The 14,254-nt window shown below is 39.0% G+C and overlaps 1 protein-coding gene across 2 annotated transcripts in view; it reads right to left on the minus strand.

Moving 5' to 3' along the window:
• The window catches only part of LOC124774869, a 193,836-nt gene that overhangs the window by 126,003 nt on the left and 53,579 nt on the right, over nt 1-14,254 (minus strand). For both annotated transcript variants that reach the window (XM_047249516.1, XM_047249517.1), the window contains exon 7: nt 4,934-5,246. In XM_047249516.1, coding sequence (XP_047105472.1) covers nt 4,934-5,246 — 313 coding nt within the window. The remainder of the gene's footprint in view (nt 1-4,933; nt 5,247-14,254) is intronic.

Here is a 14,254-nt window from a genome sequence, read left to right on the forward strand (position 1 = left end):
TCACTCAATGAATGAATTTTATTATTGCAAAACTATAAATTACTATAGTGCTAAATGGAAGCAGTTTGTTGATCTTTGGTTTTGGAAATATGACGATTTGTCAGTTTTAACAGTGAACTTTGATATAGACTGAAATGATAGGAATAAGATAGTGACTATCTGTGAAAATTTATTAGATTTCTCATTCAGAGAGTGATTAAAGTGATATCAAACATGAAAACAATACTACACATGTAACTGAAAGTGATCAGTCGGCGAGTCAGAGACTATTGCACTCAACAAAGCAGCAGCTCTTTGCTATCTTTGTTAGTTATAGCAAATCAGAATCAATGGTGCTATAATGTACAGAAAATTTAAATTCAATTTGCACTTCTGCAATACAAAAAGAAATCATTTGGCAGCTGTGTATGATCTTAAGTGGACTAGCAATAAGTCATACTGTGAGGGAGCTGTATGTAAGATACATATGTAATGGATAACACTACTCTATCTACATAACGGTCATATCTCTGCACTGTATGTTATTTCACAACTGTCCACCAAATCCAACGTTCACAGGATGACGATCAAAGAAGAAAGACCAGGAGGTTTCCAACATGTAAAAACCAAGTCAGCAATGCAGCAAACTGTTCAGAGAATAATGGGCCATAAGCAGTACTTGAAGGGTAACAACAGTTTAGCACAATGAGAGCGCACATCGAACCACAACAAAGCATATTTGTTTAAATGAGTGGAAAATGCATAAATCTGATCTTTTTTAGATACAAGAGAAGGAACACTCATTGGACAAAAGTGATCTCTTCCAGTCATCATTGGTCTAAGCTGTTTAGTATCAAAACCATTTATGTCATGCTGATAAGTTCTTGGCAGTGATCAGTTGCTAAGGTAGGATGTAGAGATGGCAATACTTTCTGCAATATCAATATATTGATTTTCTGATAAATTATCTGAGCCACATCAATGCTGCTGATGTGTTGGCAGTAAAATGTTGATATTTTACATGTATCAGAGTTTTTAATCAATAAAAAAAGAGTGAAGAAAATTGACGGATGTGAAACGGGAAAATGTTATTATTGAAATTTGTCATATGAAATGTTTATCATCATTGATTTTAAAAAAGTTTTGCCAGTATGATTTTACTGAAGCTGGTTCCATCACTTTCAATGATATGCCACTAAACTCACTTAACAAGTTAAGAAGAAGCCTACAATTTGACATACAATCTGTCTAAAAGTGCAACTTTGCATTTCTGAGATACAGAAATACTGCAGATGTTGAAAGCTACACCACATACCAGAAACAAATTAAAAAATCCCATTACAAACTAGGGATTTAACCTTGACACACTAAATTATTAGGCTGTGACTATGCAGCTGAATTACTGAGAAATGCATTGGAATTGAACTACTTTCACTCATTCTAATATCAAGAGGGGCATTCAATAAGCAATGCAACACATTTTGTTTCTGAAATCAGGTTGGCTTTATTCAGGATTACAATACATCATACCATTCCCCCCTTTTCTGGCTACAAAACCAATGTCGGAGCCAACATTTTGTTGTCTCAATAACCTCACCATTATCCACGTACCATTTCCTGTGGAGAGCATCCTTCATTGGGCCAAACAGGTGGAAGCCTTCTGTTAGTGAGGAACCCAGCAGGCATACACCTATGAGTACCCCAAATGTTGGCCAAGTGTATCAGCACTACCAACAAAGATGTAAAGTTGTGCAGCAAGGTGTTTGTTTGTGAACTATCAATCATCTCAAATGACAGTGTCCGGACATTCCAACATTGCAGGAGTCACAGCTGTGTGTGGCTGTCTGGCACGCACATGGCTGGACAGGTTTGTGCAATCTTGTTGCGATGATGACACACCTGCACCCAACAACTCATTATGCTTTTGTTTACTGCCAGCTCTCTGTAGACATTCTCCACACACCTACGAATATCTGTGATGCTCTGGTTTTCCACTAAAAGAAACTCAATGGCAACTCTCTTCATGGAACACACATCTGTTACAGACATCATTCTGAAGGCTATGTATAGCACTGCCATCCATCGGAACTCCATGAAACTACATGGACTAAAGTGGAAATATTCCACGATGTTCCGCAATGAATTCTGTATTTTTTCAATCAAATTTGGCCAAGAAAAAAACTGTGTCACCTTACTTATTGAAAGCCCCTCTCGTCGTCTTCCCCCCCCCCCCACACACACACATGATGACAGGAAATAGTAGCTATTACCTGTTGCAGTTATGTAATTGTAATATATTAATATATTCTATAAAAAAAGGTATTAACATATTTGTTGCTTTTAAATGTAAGCATTAATACATTTAGTTAAAAAACGTGTTAACAGTTTTGTTACTTCTGAATGCACAAAACTGATACAGCTAGTTAATCAAATTAATCATATATCAATACAGATGTCAGAGACAACAGGTTCCATAAGATAAAAATCTTTTCTGGAAGTCAGCCACATTAGCAGTATTTTGAGTTCTCCGTAGTATTTTACTTCGATGTTGACTTAAAGGAATTCAATAGTGGTGTTCATTTAAATACCAACAGCAAGTTGTCATTTCTAGAACAGACTCAGTCTTAGAAGATTTGAAGATGTGTCAATGAACCATTTGCTTTGCAGCACAAATGGAGGGTGTTACACTACTTTTGGCTGAAGTCAAATGACACTTGATGGCCAGCCAATCAATGTACTCAGAAGAGGTAATGAAGAACTAGTAGAAATACTCAAAAGTTCTGAAAGTATTTGTCATTTTAACTTCTTGATGTTTATGCAGGCTCAGAATGCATGTCTTGTGAAGGCATACCGCTTGTCACTAATTAGTAGATATCCTTCACACTTTATTTGGTTGCTCAATTTATGTTTTACATCAACCACTTTATATATTAACCCTTTTGCTGCTCTGGGCATGTATACGCATCCTGTTACACTATTCCAGGTGTTGCGGACACATGTATGTGTGCCGCATGGATTTTCCTACACTGCTATGGATGTCTGAATGTGTCCTGAGCTGCTGACCTCTCACTGCTTCGAATGAATTACTTCTATATCTCAATAAATACGAAAGTTTTGAGTATTTCTCATACAACATATGTGCATCATTGGGTGCTATCATTTGCAGAAAGCCTCATTTCAATATTTTGAATCATTTATGATATACGATTGTTATGGTCACAAGATGCGTGATGCGCAAGGACATGAATGGGAGTGTTGTGTGCTACCGTCCTTCAGACCTAAAAATCAATAACTTGAGAATGAAATGAGTTATCTTCTTCTCTCAACTTTTCTTAAATTTTGATATCTTGTCCACATTTCATTCACTGTAATATATAAACTAGGATCGACCACACGCAAAGTTCACACAATGCATTTTTACCTTTGCGAACACTTCAGAATTTCATGCAATGTTTTACTTAAGTAGATGCAGTGCAATAAGTATGACAGACAACAAAAAGAAATTCAATTCTTTATCGAGTGAAGATATCAGACTGTGCGATGCACAAAAATCAAAGTTTATCACCTAAAAGTTTACAAAAAATCTGATAAGTATTTCTTATCAGCCAGAACACTGTCTCTCAGCACAGGCATCAGCATTTGGCACCCAGTACGGCCATAACAAAAGTAGTTTCAGCACAGAATGGAAAGAGCACATATGTAGCATCAAAAGGGTTAATTTGCAAATATTCAAGAAAATTTTCAAAATTTTTGTCACAAATGTTACAACAAGCATCAGTTCTACCATTTTTTTGTAAAGTGTCTTCACTCACAACTTTCAGTATCCACACTCACTACACTAGCTCAATAACTTAAGCACCAATCAGTAAAAATCAAAAGTGCAATTTATTACTTCTTCAACTTAAAGCCAACAGTTTACACCACATGGACTTGAGTGAGAACTGACCAGACAAGTAGTCTTTGGCTTGATGGGTTCAGACAGGCAGAGGGGTCACATTGCCTCCATGTTTCAAACACATAAGGAAATCAGGAAGTTGTTCAAATGTTGTACAGAGTGAGACACACAAACTCATGCAAAATAATTAAATACTTGCCTAATACATGAGTTGAGGTGTGTTATCAATTTAGTATTAGAGATGCTTAAATTGTTTTGACTATCAACATTTAATAGGCACTAAAAGCGTGTAAAAAAACAGAAATATGAAACTCCAATATATCAGATGAATGTTTTGAGTACGGGTATAAAAATATAGACGTTGTCTCCACAAAACATCAATATTTCTTAATTATCACTGCCTGATATAATTTGTGTGTTATTACCTTCATGTTTCTCTCTCACAATCATTATTAACTTTCAGCAACCCCAAACAAGACAATTGGATTTTATTTATTGTTACTACTATGTGATGCTTTGGGTAGAGTTGAGTTTCATCACATGATCTTTGGCAGTTTTACTCACAATATATATTAAGTTTGGACTACCAATAAAGTAAAAAACGAAAATACAATAAAATAAAAATTATGCTCCAAGCCACCGTAAATGTTAGTGTTTCTGCACTTTGCCTCTCACGCATTCTGACCATCAGCAGGGGAGAATTTGTAACAAATGATTAGACTACTCCAAATTAACTACCTTATTGCAATAGCAGACACCAGCAGCAGCACATAAATGGTGAGTGATACCACTGCACAAATATTCAATGCTTCACAACATAGCCCTTTGCAGACTGACTCAGAATGTTATGCAATATGCAATGAAACGTACACATCAATGTGTCTATGTACAAAAGAAATTCAGGAGTTACTCAATTGTCAGCAACAGGTAAAAATATATTTTTAATCTGTCTCCATGCTGAATTTTTTAAATTAAACTGCTTTGTATAACATTAAGATATTGCAAGTTCATATTTCAAAACAGAACCAATGTGCTATACTTTCTGTACTTTATACCAACCTTGCAATTCTGATGGCGCTGGCGGTGCTTCAGGTCCATATGCCAAACGAATCAAACTTCGACCACCTTCTAGCACAAAAATCTCATCTCTTGAAACAGACACATCAAGTACACCCCGAAGGCCCGACACAGTTCCGACAACAGAGATATTAGATGGATCGAGAATGTATATAGAGTCAGGACTATATGTAACAAGCAGATTCCCATGAAACTGCCTGACAGGCCCAAACTGAGGATCTCCACGAACAGTCCTCAAACGTTCTGGTAGAGGGTTAATAAGTGGCACTTCTGGGTGATGGTCAGAAAGTGCATCCTACAACAAAGGAAATATAAATCAGTCACGCAGAAAAGCATTTGACACACATTTTATGTAGATTTAGGAAAATAAAAATGAAGAAATGTATTAGTGAAGTTAACACTAAAGCAGTGGGGTAACTACACTGACAGAAAAAGGAACTGCAACACAATGAAGGAGTTTTGTGACATAAATGAAAGCTGGTAGGCATGTTTCTACATCTGAAAGATAATGGCTATTCAAATTTCACACTGGTCGCATAAGAGTGGCACTAGTAGCACCACTATGAGGATGCAAATTAAGTTTCTTTAAATACACACTGTAATGATCATGGGCATTTAAGATTGGACGTAGTGAGCTGATGTTAGCCAAGAATGCCTTTCAGGTAACAATACACCATTCCCAAAACTGTAACGAGTTTGAATGAGGTCGTGTAATAGGGCTATGAGAAGATGGCTGTTCCTCCTGCGATACTAAAGACTTGATGGGAATGTAGCCTCTGCACATGACTGCTGGCAGTGATGGTCATTAGAATGTAAAGTCTCAAGAAGATCGGGCTCCGGACAGCTACATGGCACCATCGACAGGGAGCACCATTGTGTTTGGTGTACAGCTCTCACATACAATACTGCATCCAAAGGAGCAACTGCAGCAGTAGTCGGCATCACCATGATACAATGAACTGTTACAAATCACTTACTTCAGGAACAGCTTTGAGCCAGGCACCCTGTAGTGTGCATTCCACTAACCCCAAATCACCGCCATTTGTGACTTCAGTAGCATCAAGTGAGAGCTCATTGGAGGGCAAAGTGGAGGTCGGTTGTGCTTTCTGATGAAAGCTGGTTCTGCCTCAGTGCTAGTGATGGCTGTGTGTTAGGAGGAGGCCAGTTGACACACTGCAACCAACCTGTCTGCAGGTTAGACACCGGGACCTACACGTGGAGTTATGGTCTGGGGTGTAATTTCATATGACAAGAGGAACACTCTCTTTGTTATTCCATACATCACGAATGCATATTTGTATGACAGTCCGGTAATTCAACTGGTTGTGCTGCTATTCATGAACAGCATTCCAGGGCATGTTTTCCAACAGGATAGGACTTGCCCACAAACTACTGTTGAAACCCACCATGCTCACACCCTGTGTTGACGTGTTGCCTTGGCTTGCTCAACCACCAGATCTGTCTCCAATCAAGCACATATGGGGACATTATCAGACAACAATCCCAGCATCATCCATGACCAGCATTAACCATTCCCTCTATTGACTGACCAAGTCCCACAGGCGTGGAACTACATCCCGCAAACTGACATCCGGCCCTGTACAACAATGCATGTATGTTTGCATGCGTACATTAAAAAGTCTTGCAGTTTCACTGGTTATTAGTCTACCAAGATTTCACATTTGCCTTGGTGAATTTAACATTTACATTAACCTGTGATCTTGCTATGTTAATCACTTAAATATGTTGTGAAGACAAATGTATTCCTTAAATTTCATTACTGTACATTAATTATTTTTTGGTGTTGTGTTTTTTCAGTCTGTGTATATCTCTTATAAATATTTACAAGGCTGAGTATTAAAAGGAGAAGGGGAGAGGGAGAGGGGGAGGGGAAGAGGGAGATTGTACAATGGCTAAAAAGAGCAAAAGTTAGCACATACAGTGATTTCCAGATCTTTAAGGATGCCTCTACACTGTCTATCAGCCACTGGCATGTGGCTAGTTTTCTGGGCTAATTTTTATTCGCACATCTCGATATTTCAATATCTGACTAGAGGTGACATGCTAATCACTTTTCACAATGCAATGCCTGCCCCAATTAAAGTCTCCACTTTGAACAATTAGTCAGGTATAGTGAATAATGGAGAAAAAGGCATGGAAAAACACCCTTTTGATGCATAAGATTGTGGAGCACAGAACAGTGCATTGGACTGCCAGTATTAAACTGATCTAGAGTTTCACATTGGAAAATGGCTTCAATTACCACAAATAACATTTACTGGTTAGCTGGATGCTACCAACGTTTTGCAAATGAAATGCCTGTGCACACATTCGAGAGGTGCATTCAGATTTGCCTGTGTTTACACAAAGTGAACTACTGTACTGATACTGTTTGAATATGTTGCATATGACGAGAATAAACAATTAACAGAGCAGAGAGATTGTAGTTCTTATTAGGAAGTGTTGTGGCCTGAAAATGACACAGCACCAGGTTTCTTCACAACTTAACATCGTGTCTAAAGTCATGTAATTCTCATGATGATGAGGTCTCAGTGATTCAGAATTTCTACTATTCAGAATGTTGTAACATTCACTCCTAAATTATACACATTCTGGCAGAATTTTCCACACCTTATTAGGTTCTATTTCCAATTTTTTAAAGTGTCAGCTACTTCTGGCCATTCCTTATGAATTTCCACTTTGTTTTGTCCTGTTATCTTTGACTACACACAAGACAAGCCTTAAAATCGAAATATGGCCACCACTTCCTTTAACATTTCCACTATAAAGACCAATAAACACATTTCCTGCATCTGTGAGTAGAAGTTTTTATAGATAGGATACTTTCATCTAATTGTAGTATATTGTTGTTGTTATTATTGTGGTCTTCAGTCCTGAGACTGGTTTGATGCAGCTCTCCATGCTACTCTATCCTGTGCAAGCTTCTTCATCTCTGAATAACTACTGCAAACTACATCCTTTTGAATCTGCTTAGTGTACTCATCTCTTGGTCTCCCTCTATGATTTTTACCCTCCACACTGCCCTCCAATACTAAATTGGTGATCCCTTGATGCCTCAGAACATGTCCTACCAACCGATCCCTCCTTCTTGTCAAGTTGTGCCGCAAACTCCTCTTCTCCCCAATTCTATTCAGTACCTCCTCATTAGTTATGTGATCTACCCATCTAATCTTCAGCATTCTTCTGTAGCACCACATTTTGAAACCTTCTATTCTATTCTTGTCCAAGCTATTTATCGTCCATGTTTCACTTCCATACACGGCTACACTCCGTACAAATACTTTCAAAAATGACTTCCTGACTCTTAAATCTATACTCGGTGTTAAAAGATTTCTCTTCTTCAGAAACGCTTTCCTTGCCATTGTCTGACAACATTTTATATCCTCTCTACTTTGACCATCATCAGTTATTTTGCTCCCCAAATAGCGAAACTCCTTTACTACTTTAACTGTCTCATTTCCTAATCTAATTCCCTCAGCATCACCCGAGTTAACTCTACTACATTCCATTATCCTCGTTTTGCTTCTGTTGATGTTCATCTTACTTTCTCCTTTCAAGACACTGTCCATTCCATTTAACTGCTGTTCCAAGTCCTTTGCTGTGTCTGACAGAATTACAATGTCATCGGTGAACCTCGAAGTTTTTATTTCTTCCCCATGGATTTTAATACCTACTCCAAATTTTTCTTTTGTTTCCTTTACTGCTTGCTCAATATACAGAATGAATAACATCGAGGAGAGGCTACAACCCTGTCTCACTCCCTTCCCAACCACTGCTTCCCTTTCATGTCCCTCGACTCTTGTAACCGCCATCTGGTTTCTGTACAAATTGTAAATAGCCTTTCGCTCCCTGTATTTTACCCCTACCAACTTTAGAATTTGAAAGAGAGTATTCCAGTCAACATTGTCAAAAGCTTTCTCTAAGTCTACAAATGCTAGAAACGTAGGTTTGCCTTTCCTTAATCTTTCTTCTAAGATAAGTCGTAAGGTCAGTATTGCCTCACGTGTTCCAGTGTTTCTACGGAATCCAAACTGATCTTCCCCGAGGTTGGCTTCTACTAGTTTTTCCATTCGTCTGTAAAGAATTTGTGTTAGTATTTTGCAGCTGTGACTTATTAAACTGATAGTTCGGTAATTTTCACATCTGTCAACACCTGGTTTCTTTGGGATTGGAATTATTATATTCTTCTTGAAGTCTGAGGGTATTTCGCCTGTCTCATACATCTTGCTCACCAGATGGTAGAGTTTTGTCAGGACTGGCTCTCCCAAGGCTGTCAGTAGTTCTAATGGAATGTTGTCTACTCCCGGAGCCTTGTTTCGACTCAGATCTTTCAGTGCTCTGTCAAACTCTTCGCGCAGTATATCTCCCATTTCATCTTCATCTACATTCTCTTCAATTTCCATAATATTGTCCTCAAATACATCGCCCTTTTGTAGACCCTCTATATACTCCTTCCACCTTTCTGTTTTCCCTTCTTTGCTTAGAACTGGGTTTCCATCTGAGCTCTTGATATTCATACAAGTGGTTCTCTTTTCTCCAAAGGTCTCTCTAATTTTCCTGTAGGCAGTATCTATCTTACCCCTAGTGAGATAAGCCTATACATCCTTACATTTGTCCTCTAGCCATGCCTGCTTAGCCATTTTGCACTTCCTGTCAATCTCATTTTTGAGATGTTTGTATTCCTTTTTGCCTGCTTCATTTACTGCATTTTTATATTTTCTCCTTTCATCAGTTAAATTCAATATTTCTTCTGTCACCCAAGGGTTTCTACTAGCCCTCGTCTTTTTACCTACTTGATCCTCTGCTGCCTTCACTACATCATCCCTCAGCGCTACCCATTCTTCTTCTACTGTATGTCTTTCCCCTATTCCTGTCAATTGTTCCCTTATGCTCTCCCTCAAACTCTGTACAATCTCTGGTTCTTTCAGTTTATCCAGGTCCCATCTCCTTAAATTCCCACCTTTTTGCAGTTTCTTCAGTTTTAATCTACAGTTCATAACCAATAGATTGTGGTCAGTGTCCACATCTGCCCCTGGAAATGTCTTACAATTTAAAACCTGGTTCCTAAATCTCTGTCTTACCATTATATGATCTATCTGATACCTTGTAGTATATTCAGGATTTTTCCATGTATACAACCTTCTTGTATGATTCTTGAACCAAGTGTTAGCTATGATTAAGTTATGCTCTGTGCAAAATTCTACCAGGCAGTTTCCTCTTTCATTTCTTACCCCCAATCCGTATTCACCTACTATGTTTCCTTCTCTCCCTTTTCCCACTATCGAATTCCAGTCACCCATGACTATTAAATTTTCATCTCCTTTCACTATCTGAATAATTTCTTTTATCTCATCATACATTTTATCAATTTCATCATCATTTGCAGAGCTAGTTGGCATATAAACTTGTACTACTGTAGTAGGTGTGGGCTTTGTGTCTATCTTGGCCACAATAATTCATTCACTATGCTGTTTGTAGTAGCTTACCCACACTCCTATTTTTTTTTTTTTTTAATTCGTTATTAAACCTACTCCTGCATTACCCCTATTTGATTTTGCATTTATAACCCTGTATTCACCTGACCAAAAGTCTTGTTCCTCCTGCCACTGAACTTCACTAATTCCCACTATATCTAACTTTAACCTATCCATTTCCCTTTTTAAATTTTCTAACCTACCTGCCCGATTAAGGGATCTGACATTCCATGCTCCGATCCGTAGAACGCCAGTTTTCTTTCTCCTGATAACGACGTCCTCCAGAGTAGTCCCCGCCTGGAGATCCGAATAGGGGACTATTTTACCTCCGGAATATTTTACCCAAGAGGACGCTATCATCATTTAATCATACAGTAAAGCTGCATGCCCTGGGGAAAAATTACGGCTGTAGTTTCTCCTGCTTTCAGCCGTTCGCAGTAGCACCACAGCAAGGCTGTTTTGGCTAGTGTTACAAGGCCCGATCAGTCAATCGTCCAGACTGTTGCCCCTGCAACTACTGAAAAGGCTGCTGCCCCTTTTCAGGAACCACACGTTTGTCTGGCCTCTCAGCAGATACCCCTCCACTGTGGTTGCACCTACGGTACGGCCATCTGTATCGCTGAGGCATGCAAGCCTCCCCACCAATGGCAAGGTCCATGGTTCAAGGGGGGGAGGAATTGTAGTATCATCATCACCACCATCATCACCATCATCATCACCATCATCATCAGTTATCTGCTATATTAGCAGGTCCTTTGCCTCTCCATTTTCTGCTATCCATTGCTTCCTTCTTAAGGCTGCTGTATGTTGTACCGTCCATCACGTCATCCAGTAACCGGAATCTCTTCCTTCCTCGCTTCCTTTTCCCTTCTACATAACCTTCTAAAACTGTTTTTATCAGTCCATCATTCTTTCTTAATATATGCCCAATGCAATTTCTTATTCTTCTCTTTATTACATCTAGTAACTGTCTTTTCTCTCCCACTCTTCTCAGTACCTTTTCTTTTTTTTACTCTGTCCATCCGACTTATTCTTTCCATCTTCCGCCATGTCCAGATCTCAAAAGCCTTCAGCCTTTCTCTGTCTTTTTTCCTCATAGTCCATGTTTCAGTGCCATATAGAAGAACACTCCATACAAGACATTTTATGAGTCTCTTTCTGAGTTCTCTGTCCAGACCACTGCCAAAAATTCTCCTTTTCTTATAAAACGCCTCTTTTGCCATTGCTATCCTTGTTTTAATTTCTGTGGTGCACTTCCAGTCGGTGTCTATCCTGCTTCCAAAATACTTAAAATTTTGCACCTGTTCTAGTATTTCTCCATTCAGCATAATTTTTATTTCCTTATTTCCCCCTAGTGCCAATACTTTTGTTTTATTTGTGTTAATTTTCATTCCATACTTTTTTCCGTTAGTTGCAATGGTGTCCACCAAATCCTGTAATTTTTGTCCCCTGTGGCTAGATTACATGATTACATGATGATGGCGTCCTCTTGGGTAAAATATTCCGGAGGTAAAATAGTCCCCCATTCGGATCTCCGGGCGGGGACTACTCAAGAGGATGTCGTTATCAGGAGAAAGAAAACTGGCGTTCTACGGATCGGAGCGTGGAATGTCAGATCCCTTAATCGGGCAGGTAGGTTAGAAAATTTAAAAAGGGAAATCGATAGGTTGAAGTTAGATATAGTGGGAATTAGTGAAGTTCGGTGGCAGGAGGAACAAGACTTCTGGTCAGGTGACTACAGGGTTATAAACACAGAATCAAATAGGGGTAATGCAGGAGTAGGTTTAATAATGAATAGGAAAATAGGAATGCGGGTAAGCTACTACAAACAGCATAGTGAACGCATTATTGTGGCCAAGATAGATACGAATATTGAATATTCCGGAGGTAAAATAGTCCCCTATTCGGATCTCCAGGCGGGGACTACTCTGGAGGACGTCGTTATCAGGAGAAAGAAAACTGGCGTTCTACGGATCGGAGCATGGAATGTCAGATCCCTTAATCGGGCAGGTAGGTTAGAAAATTTAAAAAGGGAGACAGAAATGAAAGAGGAAGCCGCCTGGTCGAATTTTGCACAGAGCACAACATAATCATAACTAACACTTGGTTTAAGAATCATGAAAGAAGGTTGTATACATGGAAGAACCCTGGAGATACTAAAAGGTATCAGATAGATTATATAATGGTAAGACAGAGATTTAGGAACCAGGTTTTAAATTGTAAGACATTTCCAGGGGCAGATGTGGACTCTGACCACAATCTATTGGTTATGACCTGTAGATTAAAACTGAAGAAACTGCAAAAAGGTGGGAATTTAAGGAGATGGGACCTGGATAAACTAAAAGAACCAGAGGTTGTACACAGATTCAGGGAGAGCATAAGGGAGCAATTGACAGGAATGGGGGAAATAAATACAGTAGAAGAAGAATGGGTAGCTTTGAGGGATGAAGTAGTGAAGGCAGCAGAGGATCAAGTAGGTAAAAAGACGAGGGCTAGTAGAAATCCTTGGGTAACAGAAGAAATATTGAATTTAATTGATGAAAGGAGAAAATATAAAAATGCAGTAAGTGAAACAGGCAAAAAGGAATACAAACGTCTCAAAAATGAGATCGACAGGAAGTGCAAAATGGCTAAGCAGGGATGGCTAGAGGACAAATGTAAGGATGTAGAGGCCTATCTCACTAGGGGTAAGATAGATACCGCCTACAGGAAAATTAAAGAGACCTTTGGAGATAAGAGAACGACTTGTATCAATATCAAGAGCTCAGATGGAAACCCAGTTCTAAGCAAAGAAGGGAAAGCAGAAAGGTGGAAGGAGTATATAGAGGGTCTATACAAGGGCGATGTACTTGAGGACAATATTATGGAAATGGAAGAGGATGTAGGTGAAGATGAAATGGGAGATATGATACTGCGTGAAGAGTTTGACAGAGCACTGAAAGACCTGAGTCGAAACAAGGCCTCCGGAGTAGACAATATTCCATTGGAACTACTGACGGCCGTGGGAGAGCCAGTCCTGACAAAACTCTACCATCTGGTGAGCAAGATGTATGAAACAGGCGAAATACCCTCAGACTTCAAGAAGAATATAATAATTCCAATCCCAAAGAAAGCAGGTGTTGACAGATGTGAAAATTACCGAACTATCAGCTTAATAAGTCACAGCTGCAAAATACTAACACGAATTCTTTACAGACGAATGGAAAAACTAGTAGAAGCCAACCTCGGGGAAGATCAGTTTGGATTCCGTAGAAACACTGGAACACGTGAGGCAATACTGACCTTACGACTTATCTTAGAAGAAAGATTAAGGAAAGGCAAACCTACGTTTCTAGCATTTGTAGACTTAGAGAAAGCTTTTGACAATGTTGACTGGAATACTCTCTTTCAAATTCTAAAGGTGGCAGGGGTAAAATACAGGGAGCGAAAGGCTATTTACAATTTGTACAGAAACCAGATGGCAGTTATAAGAGTCGAGGGACATGAAAGGGAAGCAGTGGTTGGGAAGGGAGTAAGACAGGGTTGTAGCCTCTCCCCGATGTTGTTCAATCTGTATATTGAGCAAGCAGTAAAGGAAACAAAAGAAAAATTCGGAGTAGGTATTAAAATTCATGGAGAAGAAATAAAAACTTTGAGGTTCGCCGATGACATTGTAATTCTGTCAGAGACAGCAAAGGACTTGGAAGAGCAGTTGAATGGAATGGACAGTGTCTTGAAAGGAGGATATAAGATGAACATCAACAAAAGCAAAACAAGGATAATGGAATGTAGTCTAATTAAGTCAGGTGATGCTGAAGGAATTAGATTA

This window comes from Schistocerca piceifrons, chromosome 2 (assembly GCF_021461385.2).
Source record: "Schistocerca piceifrons isolate TAMUIC-IGC-003096 chromosome 2, iqSchPice1.1, whole genome shotgun sequence".
NCBI lineage: Eukaryota > Metazoa > Arthropoda > Insecta > Orthoptera > Acrididae > Schistocerca > Schistocerca piceifrons.